The sequence below is a fragment of the Parasteatoda tepidariorum genome, chromosome 6 (assembly GCF_043381705.1).
Source record: "Parasteatoda tepidariorum isolate YZ-2023 chromosome 6, CAS_Ptep_4.0, whole genome shotgun sequence".
NCBI classification, from domain to species: domain Eukaryota; kingdom Metazoa; phylum Arthropoda; class Arachnida; order Araneae; family Theridiidae; genus Parasteatoda; species Parasteatoda tepidariorum.
Window position 1 is genome coordinate 4,375,480 of NC_092209.1, and position 21,772 is coordinate 4,397,251.

At 29.9% G+C, this 21,772-nt stretch overlaps 1 protein-coding gene across 1 annotated transcript; it reads right to left on the minus strand.

Annotated features, from left to right (window-relative positions):
- Window positions 1-6,082: 6,082 nt before the first annotated feature.
- On the minus strand, window positions 6,083-21,762 carry LOC107456195 (C1 family peptidase 26-29-p). Its single transcript, XM_016073987.2, has 10 exons — window positions 21,393-21,762; window positions 18,410-18,565; window positions 17,256-17,428; window positions 14,583-14,853; window positions 13,464-13,656; window positions 12,618-12,808; window positions 11,085-11,176; window positions 8,131-8,292; window positions 7,171-7,360; window positions 6,083-6,361 (listed from the first exon to the last, which is right to left on the minus strand). The coding sequence occupies exons 1-10, from the start codon at window positions 21,439-21,441 to the stop codon at window positions 6,177-6,179; spliced, it is 1,662 nt and encodes a 553-aa protein (XP_015929473.1). The 5' UTR covers window positions 21,442-21,762; the 3' UTR covers window positions 6,083-6,176.
- Between the last annotated feature and the right edge of the window lie 10 nt (window positions 21,763-21,772).

A 21,772-nucleotide genomic window follows, 5' to 3' on the forward strand; every position in this document is an offset into this window, starting at 1 on the left:
GCGAATTTCAACGGGATCAAAATATAAATGTATTTTTGAGTCAGATTGTTTTTCGTTTATTGTTTTACAACCACTCGGAAAGAGAGAAAGTTGGCAGGTATGCCCCTTTATAGTACTTATGTCATGCTATGCCTTATAATAGCAAGCAAAAATAGTCAAGTATTTGCAAAATTTACTTTGTAGTTCTTTACCGCTTTTTTAATTATTTTGGCGTGTCCGGAGCAGTTGGCATCTCTGTTATAGTACTTTAGTCATGCTATACCTTTTAAAAAGCAATCAAAAATAGTCAAATATTTGCAAAATTTACTCTGTAGTTATTTACCGCTTTTTTAATTATTTTGGCGTGTCCGGAGCAGTTGGCATCTATGGTAGTGGTCACCTCCATTGACTTCAAAATTATTATCGAGGGTACATGATTTTTCGCCAACGATTTTAATTTTAGTCAGTATTATTTTCTTGGTGGGGAAATGCCACTTGCTTTGGCGTCATTCAAAGACGGAACGATGAATAAAATTTAGCGTCTATAAACAGAGCCTGTCTAAGGTAGGGGCAGTTGCCCCGGGACTCAAATCGAATAGAAAGTTCCTTTTAGGTTTTCTTCTTTAATGAACTTTTTTTAAACAAAATATCAGTACAGTGTCGAATACGTCAGTTATGTTAGCTTCTTCATTAATCTATCCTATGAACACAAAAGATCTATTCGTAAATCCATGGCTTTCTAGTGGGGAACTCAGCTAAATTTTTGCTATTACGTTGGATAAATTTGGTCAATTAAAAGCCTGTATTTTTAGCTGTCGCAAAATGCTACATGTTTACAAAAATATTGAAAAATTTGTTAAAGGTGTGTCAAAAAATTTATTTTCAAAAAAAAATTTCTTGTTCCGTGAATGAAAAAAAACAAACAAAAAAACATATCTTTCACACTAACAAATTGGCGCCTCACTCTGATAAAAACAGTTACCGGGGCAAATGTTTTTTTTTTTTTTTTCACAATAAAAGGCTGAGGAGATAGAACGTTCGCTTCCAATTCAATCCCAGCGATGGCTGGTCGATACGAATTCCGCATCAACTGGCTTGCACCAACCACAGTGCTGACGTGAAATGTCCTCAGTGGTTGACGGATCACGGGTTAGAGTCCCCTTGCCGCCAGGCTAACCGTGGGATGTTCTCGTGGTCTTCCTCTCCATGTAACGCAAATGCTGGTTAGTTCCATCAAAAAGTCCTCCACGAAGGCAGATTTCTCGCAATACATGAGGAGTTCCCTTGTCTTCTGGATTGGGTTCAAAATTATAAGGCTATGGAGTTGAACATTAGTAAACCCAAAAATTGGTCGGCTGTTCAACGATGGTTATAAAATCAAATTAAACCAAATCTAGCTAAAATAACATCCAAAAGAAGTAAATGTGTGGGAATAGGCACAACCTGTACTCTAAATAAGAAAACTGGTTGCTTGTCATGCACGACAGCATCTGATCAACACCCTGTCAGTCAGAATGTCTAATAGGCCTATAGGACCCTGGAACACCCGGATGTTCCAGAGTTCTTGTCACTCTCGCAACAAGGCACCCTTGAGCTCACCGATGGTCGTTTGAGCTGCAGTTTAGCGTCCAAGGGTCCCCGTACATGCTTGATGGGATTGAGGTCAGGGAACAAATACCTTCCGACTGGAACCCTGTGCGAAGATGCGTTATCGTTCATAAAGATGAAATTTGGTCCATATGATCCACGGAAAAGCTTCATTTAGGATGCAAGGATCTCGTCCCTGTACCGCTATCGAACACACGAAGATCGGTGAGCAAATATACCCGTCTAAGGCCGCTGTCCAGACTGAATCGAGATTCATCACTGAAGAGAACCCGCCCCCAATTATCCTCTGTCTGAAAGGTGTTCTCGGCACCATGGTAGACGGTTGTGTGTTTCACAGTCAAAGGTATGCAGACTACAAGTTACCTGGCATACAACGCACCTACATTAAGTCTCCGGGTGACTGTTATCCGCTAAATGGATGTTCCTCTTGCACGATACATGTTGAGAGACAGTTGTGTCGTTGTCGCAGGCTTATCCCTTTTGGCTACAAATCTCAAATAACGGTCTCGAGCCAGTGTTGTTCCCTTTTTGCTGCCTTGACCAGATCAGCAGACCACTGTTCCTGTCTCTGTGAACTGTTTACACGGAGTGGACACCACATTTCTCGAAAACACGAGGTCTCTACAACAGATGGCTTGCTATTGACCCGCCTCGAGACTTACATCTATCCTTTTTGTCGCATCGTCTCTGAACGATGGCGACTGGTCGTACTAATGATGGTTAACCAAAGGAATTCAAAAAGCTGGAACTGAGCTAAGCTACGATGTTTCAAAGCTAAGCCACGAGCTTCGGCGAGCAATTGAAGTATCCCTACACAAACGCGATCAAAGCACCACTGCCTTACGACGTGTGTGGCAGAGATGTTAGCTATCATCCGTTACCTTATTTGTGTATAGGCATTACTTATTTCGTTCTTTTTTTTATAAACACGTTTCTCCCTTTAATTGCTTTCATCAGTGTAAATAAACCCTTATACTTAAAATTTTTCTGGTTACTCAGTACCAAGGGTGCCGGCAGAATATTATAAAAGGGGGTGCAACCCTCTAACAAACTAACCCCCCCCCCCCCCCCAAAAAAAATTTAAATATTCAATTATTACATTTTGTTTTGTTATTACAGATACTTTCATCTGTTAATTTTTTTCATGATACATTTCTTCATTGTTAACAAGATATTTAAAAAAAATTATGAATTTACGTGGTACGAAATGTGGAGGAATAGAGAAAATTCTTATGAATTCCTCGAATACATCGATTTAGTTATTGAGGCCACACCGTTTTATCCAGCTGTAGCGGAGGCAATCAAAATTGGCCAAACTCTTCCAGCTACTACTTGCACTATTGAACGCACTTTTAGTACAATGCGACGCATGACAACGTCTCACGAGAGATTAAGACGTTTGTGCATGCTCAGTGTGCATAAGAAAAGGATCAAAGATGACTCAGAATTCATTGAAAACGTTAAAAACAGATTTGGACAGCTAACAAGACGATTACAATTCTTGTTTATTTAAACGATTTTTTAATTGTTATGTACCAATAATTTCTTAACTATTTGTTTTTGAATCAAATTTTTAATTAAAAAAATTATACTCTTTAATTGTTTAAATAAAAAAGCCAGGGGGGGTGCAAGTGCACCCCGCTGCCGGCGACCTTGCTCAGTACCAGCCCTGGTGGGTTCTCACTATTCATCGGATATATTATGACTCAAAGAGATCGTACAGTCGTATATAAATATTTTATGATGAATACTACAGATAAATAAGTCGTTTTAGCTTGTTCCACCTTCATTGAAAAAAACTTGAATGAAAATTATGCTAAGTATATCAATCAAAACTCAACACTAATTAGCCGAGAAGAAAACGGAATTAGAAAAAGGAAGCTTGATCTGTTACGGATTCTCATATAAATATTTTAAAAAATCGGTCTTAGCATTAACTGTTAGAAAAGATTGTTATGAGATCTATGGAAAATTGCTACATAACTCGTAGGCTAAATAAATAATTAGGCTCTTTTCAGCCACCATCATTTTGCATTGCACTAGGCTAATTAGAAAAGTCAAGTATTTTCTAATCAGCCTAATTCTCATTAGAGAACATAGTCATTAATATCTCAATTATCATGATTAATTTCTGGAAATTCGCAATAAGCCCAGAGTATGGAGGGCTTATTATAAATAGCCTTACTAAAGGCTTATTACTGCAAGTCCTGGCAAATTTACTTTGTGTAACTCTTCACGTCTTTCCGAACTAGCTAAAAAGTATATGGGCCAAATTCTATCCGGACGATTGGACATCTTTACAAAATAATTAATAATAATGTTTTTAAGAAACTTCCTTTCTCATTATCTCCAGGATTAGAAGTGTTAATTTACTATTATATGTTAATGTTATAATAGCCTATTATAACAATTATTACAAATGACATGTTTAAAAGGTCAAATTTTTAAAAAAATTGATTTTCCACAAAATTGATACAAAATTAGAAATTAATACATATCATACAGAATATATTTAGGGGACTGGAAAGTAATGTCGTTTCAGTGCATTAAATATTCATTAGTCTGAAATACCAATTCATTTTTGTCAAATCCATTTTGATTCGGCATTGAAAGGTTGTTGCTAACGGAGGTGAATACATTATTGATTCAAAATAAATTCTTGATAACAAATATCAAATACACTGAAATGACGTTACTTTCTGGTCCCCCTAATATTTTCTTCGACCCCCATTATATTTTCCCATAATTTCCACGTTGTTGAGAGTTGAATTCAGTCAAGAGGAAAGAGGTCTCTTAAAGAAAAGCAAAAAATATCAACAAGCTAGAACAACAGAGAACCCAACTGCAAAGAAATGATAATATTTTTTCTTTTCTTGGAAACATTGCATATTAAATATGTGTTCACAGATTAACCCGTATTACATATAGCAATAAAAAATGGTTAAACAAGCATAAACAACAAGCTTTCTAAAACCGGAATGGATCTCAGAAAACATCTGGCGTATCTTACTGCCGATGTTATGTTCAGGAGGCAAAGTTAAAATAGGTTCAATATTCTATAGAAAGTTTCATTTATGATTATGGATTTAAGTTTTCCTACAATACCACCATCCATCAAAAATTTTCGAGTTTTCTATATGTAATCAGATCGCGAGACTTAAACTGAACTAAAAATATTTAAAATGATGAATAAATTGAATGAGTTGCAGTCTCAAAGTCATTCTCAACATATGGATTTAGAAAAGTGTTTGTTTCCACCATATAATGAATCTGTAACAGCAAAAAAAATGGTATAGACAAAAAGTCGTAGCTAATATTGATGAAAAGAAAGAGAACTGTAAGCCGTTAATGTAATAATAAAAATTTTAATTTACTTTCTATCCTTTTTTTCAAAATGTTGCCATATTTCCCAGATTGGAGCAACTCTATATATCAGAGGTGGCCAACCTGCGGCTCCTTGAAGGATTATTTATGGCTCTCGATAAATGTACCCGAGTTCCCTTTTAATTTTTGTGCTATTATATTTTTAAAAATTATTATCGTTCCGTATGTGTTTCAAAATGTTTTTTAAATTACTGAGAACAAATATGAAAGACTAAGTGCAACGTTGTTCAATTCCAAGGTGAGGTTTCTATTTCCAATATAATTATGACACAAAAAGCATCTGGAGAATTAGAAAGATCAAGCTCTACAATTAAAATATAAGTTGACGTCGATTACTGAATTTTGGAAATTTGTACCAAAATCGAAGTATTCTGAATTAAACAAGGCTGATTGTTGAATTATTTCAATATTCGGAACAACGTACTTATGTGAATCATTTTGTTCCACTTTAAAATTCGTGAAATCCAAAAACCGATCAGTATTAACTAACCAGCATCTCAAAGAATTACTGAGAAGTGCTGACACCAATTATTCACCAAATTTTAAAAAATTATCAAGAGAAGTAAAATAAATGTGTTTAATTTTTAAATTCAATACACATATTTTGTACTTTTACTTATATGTTCTCAATAAATATAATTTATGTTTAAAAAAAAAATATTTAATACCTTTTTTCATACTTTTTTAATATGTATTTAATTGCGGCTCGCAAAAAATATTAAATTTTGAAAAATGGCTCGACTATCAAAGAGCTTGGCCACCCCTCATATATAGACAGAGACAAGAATTCACTGATAAAATGAGCTGTATAATTTTGTATTTGATCGATTGTCGAAACCAATTACTAAATGTATGTATTAATTAACATATACTGAAATGATAACTTGAAAGAAATTTGCTTTAATAAACATTATTGTGATAAAAAGAAACAAATAAATTTCTAAATAAAATTATTGCTCTAGGTTAAACTATCGATTTTTTTTAAAAGAGCTAGGTGTACTTTTTTTTATAAATCAATTTATAATAAATCCAAAATTTTACATTTAATTTTATTAAATAAATATAGTACCTCACAAGTGGTCTCATGAAACTCAGTGTGAACAAACAAATATATTACAAAAATAAACTTTATTACGAAACTTTGTGTATAAAAAATTAAGTACTGCTTGTAGGAACATTTTCAATACATAGATAACATAGACTGTTTACATTTCCACATACGTTGGGGAAGTGGCTACGCCACAGTTATTGTCTTTTTGACTCATTAAAACATAGCCATCATTACCCCAGTAAGTGGACCATGAATTCTTGACAAGCCAATAGGCTTCTCCATTCATAACTCCATAACCAACTGCCAGTACAGAGTGGTCCAATTCATCTGCTCCATTTTCTAAAATAAAATATTTTGGTCACATATTACACTTCATAAAGTTAAAAATAGATAGCTAAACCTACATCAGTGCCAAATATTCAACTCGTAGGCAATGAGTATAAACATGCTTTATTTGAGTTTGCAAAAATGAGCTTACCTTAACCCTTTCATACAGAATTTTTATTAAACATATTTTTCATACTTTTTTCATTATTTTGTATGTTAAATTTACTTACTTCCAAACAATAACTTTTTAAATTTGCACTGATTTGCAGTAATTTAGATCTATGAGAAACAGTTATTCATCATTGAAATTTCCTTCATTTAAAATCAGTTATTGATAAATTTTTGAAATGCGGTACAGTATTTGAATGGCTGTTAAGAGGATGCCATACCGCGAGAGAAACTTTTTGTCGCTAATTCTATTTCACCTCCATAACTAATTTAAAATATAGTAAAAATGAGTTGAGGGCCAACCTAGAGTAAGCCAAGAAGTTTCAATTACTGAAAAAAAAAGTTTAAAATATCAAAATGCAAACCAATTATTGGAAAAGAAATTCCCCGTAGCATAACCCTAAGTAATTTTCTCATAATTTATTTTCATTTTGATATTTATAAGGAAAAATTTTTTTTTTCTGCATTTGAAACTCCATGACTTACTCCAGGTTTGTCTGAACTTCTATACTATATGTACTATAATTTCTCTATACTTTGAACTTCTATGCTTTTTCTGTACTATAAATTTTAAATTACATATAGGGGTGAAAGAGAATCTGCGATGGAAAGTTTCTCCAATGGTAACAGAACAAAAGGGTAAAAATACTTACTGCAATCAGGATCGTAATAGACTCCGTGTGAGTAGAAAGAAAATCCTTTGTGTGCAGCATCAATACTGACAGATATGGGTCCCTTTTTAGCAATAGCCTGTTTCAATGCCTTCAAGTCTCCACTGGTCACATTTACAAAGCCCTTGATTTGAGCAACTTTGGGTACATGACGATCATGACAAATACCATCCTGTCCATGGACAATATTAAAAGAAAAACATTTTTTTTTAATTAAGAAATTATTTATAATAAATAACTGACATGCATACCTTACAAAATATGACTATCTGTTTTTTTTTCTTCTTTCAATAAATTAGTTTATTAAATTTTAAAAAAGATTAATTCCTTACAAGCTAGTCATAAATTTACTACTTCAGGAGGAAGAGATAGCAAAAATTGAGATATAAATAATTATAAAACATATTAACATTAGACTAATTATCAGAACTAAAATGCAAAATGAAGTTGATAAATGATTAATAGAAATAAAATTATATTAGAGACAATTTTAACCTTTTTTTTTATTATTTAATAAAATTTCTGGCATATTTCACAAATGGGAGTTTTTTTTATCTTTAGTTTGAAATCATTTTTAAATGATCGCTATTTGTGTTAGTTAAATGTATGTATTTTAAAATAAATATAAGTTAATAACCACAATGATGTAAAGTATGAATTTGTTATATATTTAAATACATCATATTATTAAAATTAAAAAAAAGACATTTAAATAAAAAAAACTGATTAAAATCAAATAAATCAATTTTTTAAAGAATACATTAAATCAACAACACAGGTGCCACAGGGTTTTTTATGATTCTGGTAGCCAGTGGTTACTATTCGTAATTGCTAGTCTAAAGCTCTAACATGTGGTCAACTTATACAGTTTTCATACAATTAAAAGGAAGGGAATCATAATAGTGAGTTTACATAATAAAAATTGCACAATAATTTGAATACCTGTCCCAAATAATGTCCGTAATCTTCTTCAGAGGCCAAACCACCAGCAGCTTCAATGTATGCATATGCTCTGAAATCTTCTCCGCCATCACATCCATTGTTCTGATACTGCCAACTGCAATCAATCAGTTGCTGCTGAGATAGTTTCACAAGGTTTTGGGTCTGTAAAAGCAAAGCATTTTTACATTTCTATTTTGACATCAGGAGCAGAACAATACGTGTTACAATTAAAGTGTAAAAATCACTTATTCTGCAGATTAGAAAAAATGTGTTTCATTTCTTAAATTACTTTGGTAATCTGCATAATGCCTAGTAAGCATAAAAACCTTAGGTAATCTGCTAACTACCTAGATAATCTAGACATTATCTACTAATGTACTTGTTGAAGCAAAAATAAAATCTATGATGGTACAACAATGTTTTGGTACGCTTAAATTAACATAATATTATTTACTAGGAGGCTTCGCCCCCTGATCGCTAACGCTCACCAACCCCCGGAACTGCTTTCACAGTTCATTTCGGATTGCTTCGCAATCCAATGCTCGCTTTGCTCGCTCATTGGATACGTTCTTAACGTCTAGTTTTTGTATACTTTTTTGAATACTGAAGTTCCGAAAACTTTTCACTGTAGAAAATTCTAAACCTGTACATTTCAATATTAATTTGAAATTGCAAACAGTTCACATATTTTTCTTAATCACACTATTCTAAATTTCAGTTGTTGAGAAAAGTAACTGTTGTAAGTTTTGTTTTAAAGTCTTTCCCACCAGAGGGCTAAAGCCATGTGTTGTAAAACAATATGAAATAGTAGTCTGCCACTGAACGCCGGATGTAAAGCATCGGCTTTGATGAAGATAATTTTGTATTTTTAATTCTCTGAAGGGCGCCACCTTAATAATATGGAATTTGTAAAATAAATGTATATATTTTTGATTGTTGATGAAGCCCATCATTTTGTGTTTTCATCAGTGTTCAGAAGCAGAACAACTATAAGTTTTTTATTTTATCACAAAAAAATAAAATGTATAAAAAACAAAGAAAAGAGTAAGAAAATGAGTATAGTCATAGAAAAAGTTAAAATTATAATATAGTATTTGTCAGTTAAAATAAAACTTTTTGTTTAAGTCATTGCTAACAATTCAAATTTCTCCGAGGCAATTCTAAAGTATAAATTAAGGTAGTATTGTTAAGTTGAAACACAATATTTTTAGTTTTGATGTCAACAATACAATTCAATTTTTCACAAAAACGATTGTTTCCATTGTTAAGTTCAATGTCAACAATTCAAATTTTTCTGAGGCAACTCTTAACCTCTAAATATTATTTTTTTTATGTACACATTTCTAAATGTCAGTATTCAACCACAAAACAACTTAAAGTCCTCAAATTTAGCATGAAGTTGTAAAATGTAATGAAAGAGGGTCATAGCAATAATGAAAGTAGAAGTAAAGTTAGTACTGTAAAATTAAAACAATATTTTTAATCAATGAGCCAAGTTCTTCAAGAAGCAGTTGTAGAAGTAGGTTGTTTATTTAAAACTTTTTATAGAATTTCTTTAAGAACACAATTGTTAATTTGGGCATTTGGCGATACAACACTTTTAGAATTGAAGGATTTGTTACGTCAAGCGCTCAGGTATCATAATTTTGATCTAGTTGCGCTTCTATGTCATTTTGATTTATGTTGCTAAGTTAACTTTCAAAAAATTCTATGGCTGGCAACAGCATTTTTATTTTTTAAGTTGTTTATTTTTATTTCTTTTAGAATTCGTTATTTTTTTAGCGAAATGTTTTTTAACCTAACAGAATTCTTTGCCGACTGTTTTCTCTATGAATGAAGAAAATAAAGTAAATATTTAACTGTTGTGAAAAGAATCTTATTTAGTTGTACAAAGTACTTCAGCCAAAATTTGGGAGCCACGTAAGAGAATTATATATATTAGATCAGAAACACATCATTAAAAGGCAGAATGCTTTGGTGTTTTCAAAACAAAGCAAACGTTGCCACCGGCGGAAAAGAAATACAGCAATAATTTGGGAGCCACGTAAGAGAATTATATATAATAGATTTTTCACTATCTCAAACTTATTGAAATCAAACACTCAACACATTAGTTAGAGCTGAAAGAACCTGGTTGGTAGGATGTCAGGTTTGTGTTCCGGAGTAAGAATCCCACCAGCCGAAAAATGGTGACTGGTGCACGTTAAATCTGTCGGGGAACAAAGTCCCCCAAGTTCCTATAACAAATCAATAACTCTGTGGTATTGAATTGGAGATGGATCGTTCTTTGGTTCAGGTCAAAGTTACGCTCTGTGGATGAATGAGTCCTCCCGGTTAAACGGACTGTGGCGTGTGTGTCATTTAAATCGAATTCTTGGCTATAGATGGCGCCACTGAAAGATAAGAAATGTACCCCTCTGCTTTAAATTTGCTTAGTTTCCCATAGCAGGCTTGCTGGTATTGTCAAGTGGCATAAATAACAACAACACATTAGTTGATAAAATCAATCATTTTAAAAACTATAATACAAAGAATTAAACAAAACAGTTAAAAATGTTATTACAATTAAGGAAATTGACATAGTGCTGTTCATTTGTTTTTCAATATCTAAAGAATCAAGACAATAAAAGCAATCAAACAGTCAACAAATTAGCTGATTGAGAAAAACAAACTTTCTAATTTATTTAAATAAGGAAACCATTAGTGAACCCTACTTAATTTGCAAATTAGCTAAGTAATCGACATAACAACAACTTTTAACAGTAACAAATGTAATGTTTAGCAATAAGGCTTATGATAAATACAAAAATTACTTAGGTATTTTTAAAAAAATAAAAAACACTCTTTAAACAGTTTGCTAAGGGTCACGGAGGTTAAAGCTCCACAATTTTATGACCAATGACATGATGATGATTGCAGGCCACCTTAGTCTTATTGGCCATAAATTAACTTACTTTTAAAAAGTGAGCTCCTTCAATGGTTCCAGTGGTTCCGAAACTCCAACATGAGCCACAAACAGCCTGATCTTTTACAGGAGTGACAGCACCTACACAGGAAAAAAAACAAACATTCAAATTCATGTCACAAACAAATTTTGCAAATAATCATATTTAACATATTTTTTTTATTTTGTTACATTTTTAAACTTTTTTAATTATCAACCTGTTGTCAAAGTTTTTATAATTTTTTGTTACTGTATTTAAATGAAAATGGTTTGATGAGTAAAAATTACAGTTTACTAGTGATTGACCGTTACAAGATGAAAGCGAAATGATAAGACCTACAACAGGATGTTCCGAAAAATGTAATACATGCAGAAGAAAAAGTCAAGGGTTATTTTCACTGCTCTGACGCTTAAGCAAAATTACTAAACAACAAGCATGCAGCTTCATTCAATCAATTCCACGCTACTTCATTAGGGAGAAATAATTGTTTTCTTTCTATTAAAGGCTTAAACAGGCAAACAATACATTGTATACTCATCATTGATGTTAGTGCCATTGCTTGGTATTTTTAAATTTAGGAGCTATTTCCTGGTATACTTCTGCCTGGTATTGATGTTTCTTTTCTCCAAGTGTAAGGGTCATTGCTCAGTATTCCTTAAAGTAAAATTTTTTTTTAAAATTTAAATTGAGTGAAACTTGTAGCCATTTCAATTTAAAAAAAATCCTAACTACTGAAGAAAAATGAATAAATATAAAATAAAAATTTATATGAAATGCGGTAAACTAGAAGCATCAAAATGTTTTTAAATGCATTTTATTATCAGTAAAAAAATTAAGAGAGCTATTAGAATAAATTCGATTTCTATAAATTTTGGTTGCTGTATTTGTTTCTGGAAAAATGCCCACTTGCATCCAATACCTTTCTAGATGGAACAGTCCACAACAATAGCAAGGCAGCATGGAATTAAAATTATAATGCTGCACCCTTATTATTTAGTAATTCTACCTCCTTCATATCCTGTTGTGAGAGATCTGCAAATTTCATTCTTCAGATTTCGGAAAATCTGCTTTGATGGTTATTTAACGTACATGATGTGCGAATTGTACATGGCTATTTGTATTGCAGATCACATTACATTCTCTGCATTATAATAAGTTGCAAATCGCAATCATTATCAATATGATTTAGAAAAAACATATCAAGGTAAACATGAGTAAAAATTGATTGATTATAACCCAGTCATGTAGGCTTTCTCTACTATAGAATTCAAATATAATCAGCAAAACATTTTTACTTGACAATAAATTCTTGCAGATTATCAAATGTCCTGTAAAGGAGATGATAAATATAGTTATTTGCAATCACTAGCATCATCTATCATCGAAAGTTGTAAATAAATGCCATGTTTTCTTGCCAAGAATGCAGCAAATTATACTTTCTAAATTGACTTTTCAAACAATAGGTAGAGTTAGGGACCCTAGGAAAGAATATTTAATAATAAATGCAATAAGAATGAATCTGAAATAAAAAACAATATTTACCATATAATCTCCAATCTAACTCATCTGGAACATCAGTGGGGAATTCTTCTTTTGGGAAAGGTTTACCTCCGTTATATCCAGTGGATGCTAAGCGTCCACGAACTCTGCGCATCTCAAGGTCAGTAAAGTCAGCCAAGTGGTTTATCTTCAAGCCATAACTCAAGCCAGCTCGGTTCATACTTTGAACATACCTAAAAGCCATTTTGATAAAAGTTATTTTTTGTTACTAAAAACAGAAAAAAAGTTCTTTTTTATTTGTGCTACGAGCGAATTCAGAGTAACTGATCCTTACTGTTCCCTATATAACAAAATTGTTTCAGCTTACATAAGTCTTCAAATTAAACAATTTTTATGAATATCTAAGAAAAATCATGAATCTAAGACATAAACAGTGAAATAATATGAAAGTGTATAAAAATGTTTAGCATTGTTACTGCTTTCATTTAAACGTACCTAAAATATACGTAACTAAAGGTCTCAAAGTATAAACATTTGGCTGAAGAAACAAAATTAAAAAAATTAATTATTTGCCTTAATAATAACTTTTACGCATTGATTATTAAATAAATTAAAATTGTTTATACTTAAAGAAAATTAGCAGTCCGTCAGGGGATTCACGTCTTTATGGGGTAATCATAACTCAAGAAAAAAACAAAAAAAGGACAATGATGCAGCCACAAAACATAATCTTTATTTTCTAAAATATAATTTATACTCGATATTAAAAAAATTCATAAAATAAAATAATAAATTTATAAGTTATTGTTAAGTATAAACCTTAAAACTAATTTACTAAATGTCACCCTTCATCCCTTTAGCAAGTACATTTATAAGACAGCTAATTACCTATAATTTTGACGATAGATATTTTTTCGATTTTCATGTTCTTGTGCATCAGAATAATCTTTTCCATGTTCTTTTTTGAAATCTTCAAAAGTTTCATGGATATGGGTGTCATCATTGCTGACAAATTCTCTCATTGGATTGCTTAAAACAGTGATTTCTGATCCAGGTCCTGGGAATCCTGAACATTGCAATGCTGAAAAAAAGGCAATAACATCATCTTAATCATTCAAAATGTGTATTTAGAAGCCTGGTTCCTACAAACATGTGGTGCTTAAAAATATCATTGATCTTTTGAGATAATGGACAAAAAAAATTTCTTAACCATCTTTTATTCAATTAACTTATAGTTGTAATGGTGATCTATGGAATTAACCCGCAGAAATATTCTTAGAGTGATTCAACCAAACATACATACAAATAAACCATATACAACCAAATATATATACAAACATACAATCAAACATATATGGGTATTTGAAAACCGCATCCCTAAAACCATGCTAAAAAATATAATTTGATTAATTTTTATTTCATTACTTGAATTTCAATTATTTAACTAGTATTTTAAAATGCTTACAGTTTTGATGTCTATCATATATTTTCAGACATTTAATGAAATAAACAGTTTTTTTTAGGTTAGTAAAAGAGAGAGCAGTGAAATTAACAAATCACGTCAATTATTAGTACCTATGTAAATTATTAGTACTTTAAATGTTACACTTTTAATATCATTCATAGATTTTTATACATTTAATGAAATAAACAGTTTTATTTTAGGTTAGTAAAAGAGAGAGCAGTGAAATTAACAAATCACATCAATTATTAGTACCTATGTAAATTATTAGTACTTTAAATGTTTACACTTTTAATATCATTCATAGATTTTTATACATTTAATGATATAAACAGTTTTATTTTAGGTTAGTAAAAGAGAGAGCAGTGAAATTAACAAATCACGTCAATTATTAGTACCTATGTAAATTATTAGTACTTTAAATGTTTACACTTTTAATATCACTCATAGATTTTTATACATTTAAGGAAATAAACAGTTTTATTTTAGGTTAGTAAAATAGAGAGCAATGAAAGAAAGAATTTACATAAATTATTAGTACTTACTATCAGATACCTCGAAATCTTTATCAGATGCACTTCCTGCAGTGTATGAGAAATAATAGAGCTCATATTTATCATAATGTGATCCTAGCAAACTGTTGTATCCTTTCATTATGTAATGAAAAGGTGCACCAGTTGATTTCACCATGTAAAAGGAGTACTTGCTAACTTTATCCCCATAGGAACTTTCAGTTGACCATAATTCGCAAATTAAATCTGCAGAAGAGTCAACCATCAGGGAATTTTCTTCATAACATGAAACATCTTTCACATACTGGAAAGAAAAGTATTTATAAATTTAGAATTAAAAAAAAATTTATTTAAACATCACAAAATTACGAGATAAAAAAGTTTGAAGCCTATATGTTTTGGAGCCAAGTAAATTGCCAAACTGTTATTGACGACAGTGAGACTTAATTAATTGTGGTGACAGAGCTCCTGTGGTAATAGGTAACTGCCATAATAATAAAAAATATGCGCAAAAAAAGAAAGAAAAATCCAACACAGCACAAGGCAAACACAACCAGCAATAGGATTTTCACGCACTAGGACTGAAATTTAATAGTTTATGCGGGTGACTTCAAACATGCTAATTGATTAGTGTGTAAGGTATTTTTTTATTATAACAAAATCGGTTGAGTACTTTCTGAAAATCATATTTTCAAAAAAATAAGATATTTAAAATTCGATTTCTCAGACACTATTCGACCAATTTCTTTCCAATTTTGTATTTTAACGTAGAATATTACATTCTTTAAAATTATGTAAAAATTTGTATACACTAATTTATTTAACTGTTATTAAGAAAAATAAATGGTTATTATAAAATTTTGGCAGGGAATTATATATCGATAAACAAATTTTATAATTGTGTGCAAAAATATTTCATTTTGCTTAAAAAGTTTCAAAAAAAGAAAAAAAAAACTTTCGCTCTCCTTACCAAACTATTGGGACCCTATTTTCCAAATTGTGGTCTCTATATTTTGAGGGTCAAAAATAAAGAAATATATAAAATAAAGAAATTTAAAGTAAGCAATTATATACAGATTATCATTCAATATTCTGTAGATATATATATAAATATCTATATTCTGCATATATATATATCAGGGGTCTGTTTAGAAGAAAATTGGGTCTGTTAAAGGAGCCTTCACAAAATATATTTTCATAAAAACGGACCCTTCACAAAATTATTTATCTTTCAATCGGACCCTTCGCAAATTTGTTTATCTTCATTGTTTTGTAAATCTCGAACCGTCTTCCTGTGGCGGGGGGGGGGGGGGGGGNGGGGGGGGGGGGGGGGAGAAAACGGCTCGAGACAAACTAAGTTTAAATTCCAAATGTAGTATTCTAATAAAATATTTCTACTTTTGCAAACATCGTGTGCGCATTCTTATTAATATTAAATCATAATTTTTTTCTGTAAATAAATAATTGATCAATTTATATTTATTCATAAAATTAATTAATAGAATATTATGTAAATAAGATTAATTTCTGGAAATTTTTTAAATAAAATGTTACAAATTTAAGAATTGTTTAAGTTTACTTAAAGCGTAACACATTAAAAGTGATACATTACTAAGTTGTGTTATTTAAAATATGCCAATTGAAATTAGTAAAAATGTGAGTGATTTTGTTTCTCTTATTCGTCCAAAATGAATATTCTGTATTGAGCAGTATAGGCTAAATACCAAATATTTGTATGTTGCATCTCTAATTTAGTAGCAGCAATTGTTGAGCATAATCTTCTATCTATTTACAAATTAAAAAATTCTTTAAGAGGTTTTTTAGCAATTTTTGCAATAACAGGAACCTATTTGCACAAAAGCAGGATCCTGGTTGAAAGAATGTGACTTAACGCTTATTTTATATACACAAATTATGAATAGTTTTTTCACAATTTTACAAAAACAGGACCTTTCACAAAATGTCTGGACAGACCCCTGTATATATAGAGAGAGAGCAAAATAAATAAATACAAAAAGGAAAAAAAAACACAAAGAAAATTAAGAAAAACAATAAGTTTTATTTACTGTGCATAAGCTGCAAGTAAATAGTTTTTTTGAGTGCTTCTCACACTATTGTATTGATGTATTTTGCTTTGGCTATATTGATACAATATTAGAAAGCACTCCTTTTTGCGGACATAATAATGTGAGCTGATGTAAAGATTATATCTTTTGTTTTCTGGATTTTTATTCATTCCCCCCTTTTTTGGATTCCCCCCCCCCAGTTTCTTGTTATTTTTTATATTATTTTTCTTTTCCTCCCTTTTTTCACTGTTCTGTAATTTTTTCCAAGTTTTCTCTACATTTTGAACTTTATATATAAATATATATATGTCCCTGAAAAAAAGAGAAATTTATAAAAATTCAACGAGTTTGGAATAATCCTAACAAAGCAAATATTTGTAACAGTAATCAGAATTAAACCTATAAACACAGATAATTTTACCAGTGTATAATAATTATTTAAACAGTGAGTTATTTATTTTTTTAAAAATGGAATGTAAGAGAAAAGACAGTGTTTTTAAGGGATGAGGGCTTATTTTTGCAAAGAGAGCGCATTTATAAACATAAAAGGACAGAAATGGCTAGTCATCCTTCTAAAAATGCTTCAGGAGATAACTGTTTACACAATTACAAAATAAACAAATAAAACAAGTTCACATACTTTGAAATCTTTTAAATCTGGTAGAATGCTTTGAATTTCAACAGGGACTTCACTTGATCCATTTACTTGGAAGCAAGTATGAATGGGACTTCCAGTATTATCAGGCATATACGCTACCTTATAACTGATACCATATTCTCCCTGATCAGTGCGTTGATATGTTTGCACAGTATCTGTAATTTTAACAAACACATGAATGGCTATATATCATACAGAATGTATCACATAAAACATGTATACTTTAAACAGATGGCAGCAAAAAAAATTCCAGCAGCCAGTAATTTAATATGGATTAAACTAAATAAATAAAGAATTCAGGATTATAGTAATTTTGTTAAGAGTTCTACAAGGTATCTAAAGCCATGACAGTTTGCTTTCATTATATTCTATTCCTTTTCTATTATAAAATAATAAATGATACAGTAAATAAAATAATAAATAATGCCTTTAATTATAAATGATGCTTAATCAAAATTTTTGCATATTAATAAATATTATTCAATATAATTTTATTTAAAACTAGTTTATAGTTTAAAAGCTTTTTGATAGAAATTGTCGAGTACTCGGTACTCGATTTATGAATATTAAGACTATCAATTTTAAAATTCCACCAAATGTATCACATAAAACATGTACTTATAAACAGAGGTCGATAAAAAAAAATTCTGAGGGCCAGTAATTTAACATGGATTAAAACTAAATAAATAAAGAGTTCAGAAGTATTGTAATTTTGTCAAGAGTTCTACTAGGTATCTAAAGATAGAAAACAGTTTGTTTTCTATTCTATTTCTTTTTAATTATAAAATAATAAATGATGCTGTAAATAAAATAAATAATGCTTTTGATAATAAATGAAGCATAATCAGTATTTTTTGCAGATTCATAAATATTATTCAGTATAATTTTATTCAAAACTAATTTATAGTTTAAAAGCTTTTCTACAGAAATTATCAAGCATTGAAAATTTATCAATGATAAAACAATTAATTTCAAAATTCCATCCAGAAAGATTTTCTGGCTACACCACTGGAATCGACATATTCAATCGAAGAAATTATATCCAAAAGTATGAAAACAACTAATGATGTAATAAAAAAATCACAAAAGTGAAAATTTTTATAGCAAATATAATATGTCAGTTTTTGATAACTTACCTCCATAGTAATCAACACGACTCTTTCCACTCTGCTTATCGAAATAGGCAGTAAAAGGTTCTTTTATTTCAGCGTAAGGTAAAAGAAGTATACCTTGAGCAGCGTAGTTATCGTCGAATGTTGGTGGAGTTTTAGTTTGAGCAGGAAGAGCATAGCCTAAAAAAATATAATATATTACAGTAAAAATAAGCAGGTTCATTAAAAATATCTCTTCATACTAAAATTACAGAAATGATTTTTTCTTTACTTAAGGCCTGCAAAAAGCCATATTAAAAATAAGAAATACAATAAACTTGCTTTTCAGTGGACTAAATTGGACTGAGTATAATTAATTTGGTTAAACAAAAATTAAGCTAAAGAATAATTTTTAGCAATGAATGCCACACTCATACTAATGAGAAGAAAAAAATTATACATTATTGGTGAATCATAATATAATACATTAAGTACAATATTGCAGTCATTAGAATCAGAGGTTACCCAAAACCATTTCAAACAAAATACTCTTCACTGATTCACGAAACTCTTTGACCAATAACAACAACTGAGTGGACTCATGCAAGAAAGGTTACTTATAATTTGCACACTTGCCAATCTTGATAAAATAAATCTATAATAAATAAAATGTCAAAAACTAAACGCAGATATCTGCTGAATCAAGTTTTTTACTGTTTTGTATATATTCACTGCCCATAAGCTGCAAGTAGATAGAACTTGTAAAATAAGTTGAAAATATTGAGAAAACATAGAAAATAATAAAGATTAATGAAAAAAGAAGAAGAAAAATTATTTTTAAAAAATTAAAAAATATATGTTAAAAAAGCTGGGAAACAAAAAAATAAAAAGATATAATCTCTTCATTTTTTTTCAAAATATGGAAAATTATGGAACAATGATGTATATATATATATATATATATATATATATAATACAATATTTAACGGGATNATATATATATATATATATATATATATATATATATAACGTCGTTGCCGAGTGGAAGGATTAAAACAGGTCTTAGGCTGGAAAGGAGGGTACAAAATTTATTTATTAATTATTAGACAGAGAAAGTGTATCAGACTATTAGAAAGTGTGTACACGAAAAGCTGCGCTCCTTGGTTATATGTTAGGGAAAATCTTGCAAAGTAAAATCCGTAAATGTCTTTATTTAGGGAAAAGAGGGAAATCTTAGAAATTACTATTGGTTTATGCAATAGGTCGAGTGATTCCCATGAAGATTAAAGGGGGAAATGTCCTGCTTTTAATTAAATGCATACTTGAGCCAAAAATAGATTTAAGAACAGGATGTGATTTCTAAAAGTGTGAGAAAGTATTTCGATTAAAATAATTAATTCAGATAGTATAAAAAGATTAATAGAAGCTTTTTATGTTACATATTATATATATATACACATACACAAGCACAATGTAGTTGCCATAAATATTTTAAAATAAAATACTTTTTCACAACAATAAAAATCGACAGAAATCAGAGGAGACTTTTAGGATTCATGTGATGTGTTCTGATAAGTGTTGTACTAAATAAGCAGATAAAGAAGTTTTTACAAGCGTAGTTTAGAAAATCACAGTGATTCTATCTTTTTAATTTTGTCCGGAAACAATTAGTCAACTCTGTCATCTTTGAACTAGGATTATATGTTGAATTAGTGCAATTTTTTTAAATATATTTACAATAAATTACATCATTATATAGACATAAACTTTAGAAATTACTTAGAATATGAATGTTCAATTGTATTCAATATACATATACTGAATAAGAGGTTACTTATCAACCAGTTGATTAAACAAAAAAGTGCAAAATGTGATTCTCTGCCAAAGGTCAAAGAATAGCAATCTGTTTTTCAATGCAAATAAGATACAATGTAAAGTAAAAGATAAAATGTACTTAACAAAAAAGATTATCAACTTGAAATTTTTAGTCATTATTTACATTGAAAAATAAAGAGTTATCCTCAGAATAAGGTGCTGCATCTTCTGAAGTAATAGATAAAAGCTCCTCGACATTGTTTTTCTTTTAAAATTACTGTAATACTTTTTAAAAATTATCTTGCTGTTTAAAATAAATACTTATAGGTACTTTTGAATTAGCCAGTTGCAAATAAGATTATCTTTATTTTACTACTGTTATTTCTTGATGCTTTTCATTTAGTTGGGCACAAGTAAATACATCATTTTTTTTAAATATTTTAATGTATTTTTTTAAACACAAACAAAATAGATGCCACCACCCCCCACAACTAATTTTTTTTAAAAATTTTAATGAGCTTAGCAAACAGAAAAGTACTTTTTTTTAAACACAAAATAGAATGGATATGTCCCAAAAAAGTAAAATAAATAAATAAAATTAAAAAATTGTTGAATTTAGTTTCGCTCATCTAAAGAAAAATTATTCACTTATGGAAAGTACAACAGGTAAAAAATACCAGTTAATAAACAATATGCTTTATAAATAAAAAAGAAATCATATCATAGAAAATCCAAGGCAAATCAGTTGGTTGTCAAGTAGATACTATAGGTTATAGAAATGAAATATTTTCTAATCATAAAAATATTCAGCACATGAAATTATAAAAACCAGCAATTTTTATAGTAATTCCATAACTAAAAATTATAATTTTATTAAATTTGCAAAAAAATTCTCAAAATATAAATTACAATCAAAACATTACATTGATACTTCATATCAATGATTTCCTTTTAAGAATTTTCAAGTTATAGCTTTTTCAAATTTCTATTTAAAAAATAGAGAGATAAAACAAATAAAAACTATTACATTGAAAGCAAGGTTATAATAATAAACGCCATCCTTTTTAATACAATAAGAAAAGACCTTTATTTAATGAGTATCTTTAATGTGACAAAATATATTAATATAAAAACAAATTTTATATATAGCTAATTATATAGTTATTTAAATATAGCTAACAACTAAAAAGAAAAAGTTTTAAAAAATATATACTTTGCCATAATGACAGTAAGAGAATGGAGATGCACAGTGTGAACTTCATCTTTCAAGGTGGATTCTGAAAAATACTATCTGCTGGTCAATAGCTTTAACTTTTATCGGTCACGAGTCTTAATTATCAAATTTTATCGCTTTAAGACATGATTGAAATGTTAAAGATAAGTTGGAAATGTGATAGTGATAAACACTTTTGAATGTTGTTGTAGTCTGTTACCTGGGCAACAGTTTTAAAAATACAAACACTGGGGTCACTGGGAGGGAATACTGGGGTATATGGTAACATGAATATTTCGTACGGAAACGTAAAAATACGAATAAACTGAAAAATGATATGAACGATAAGACTGACTTTTTTTTTGTAATCACGGTTATGA

Excerpts from the sequence above, each read along its gene's own strand:
- LOC107456195 (XM_016073987.2), bottom strand. The coding sequence starts at position 21,441 with ATGAAGTTCACACTGTGCATCTCCATTCTCTTACTGTCATTATGGCAA. Across the intron at positions 13,657-14,582 it reads AGATTTCGAGGTATCTGATA|CATTGCAATGTTCAGGATTC; the intron begins GTAAGTACTAAT and ends CCTTTTTTTCAG. Across the intron at positions 8,293-11,084 it reads AAGGAGCTCACTTTTTAAAA|ACCCAAAACCTTGTGAAACT; the intron begins GTAAGTTAATTT and ends TTGCTTTTACAG.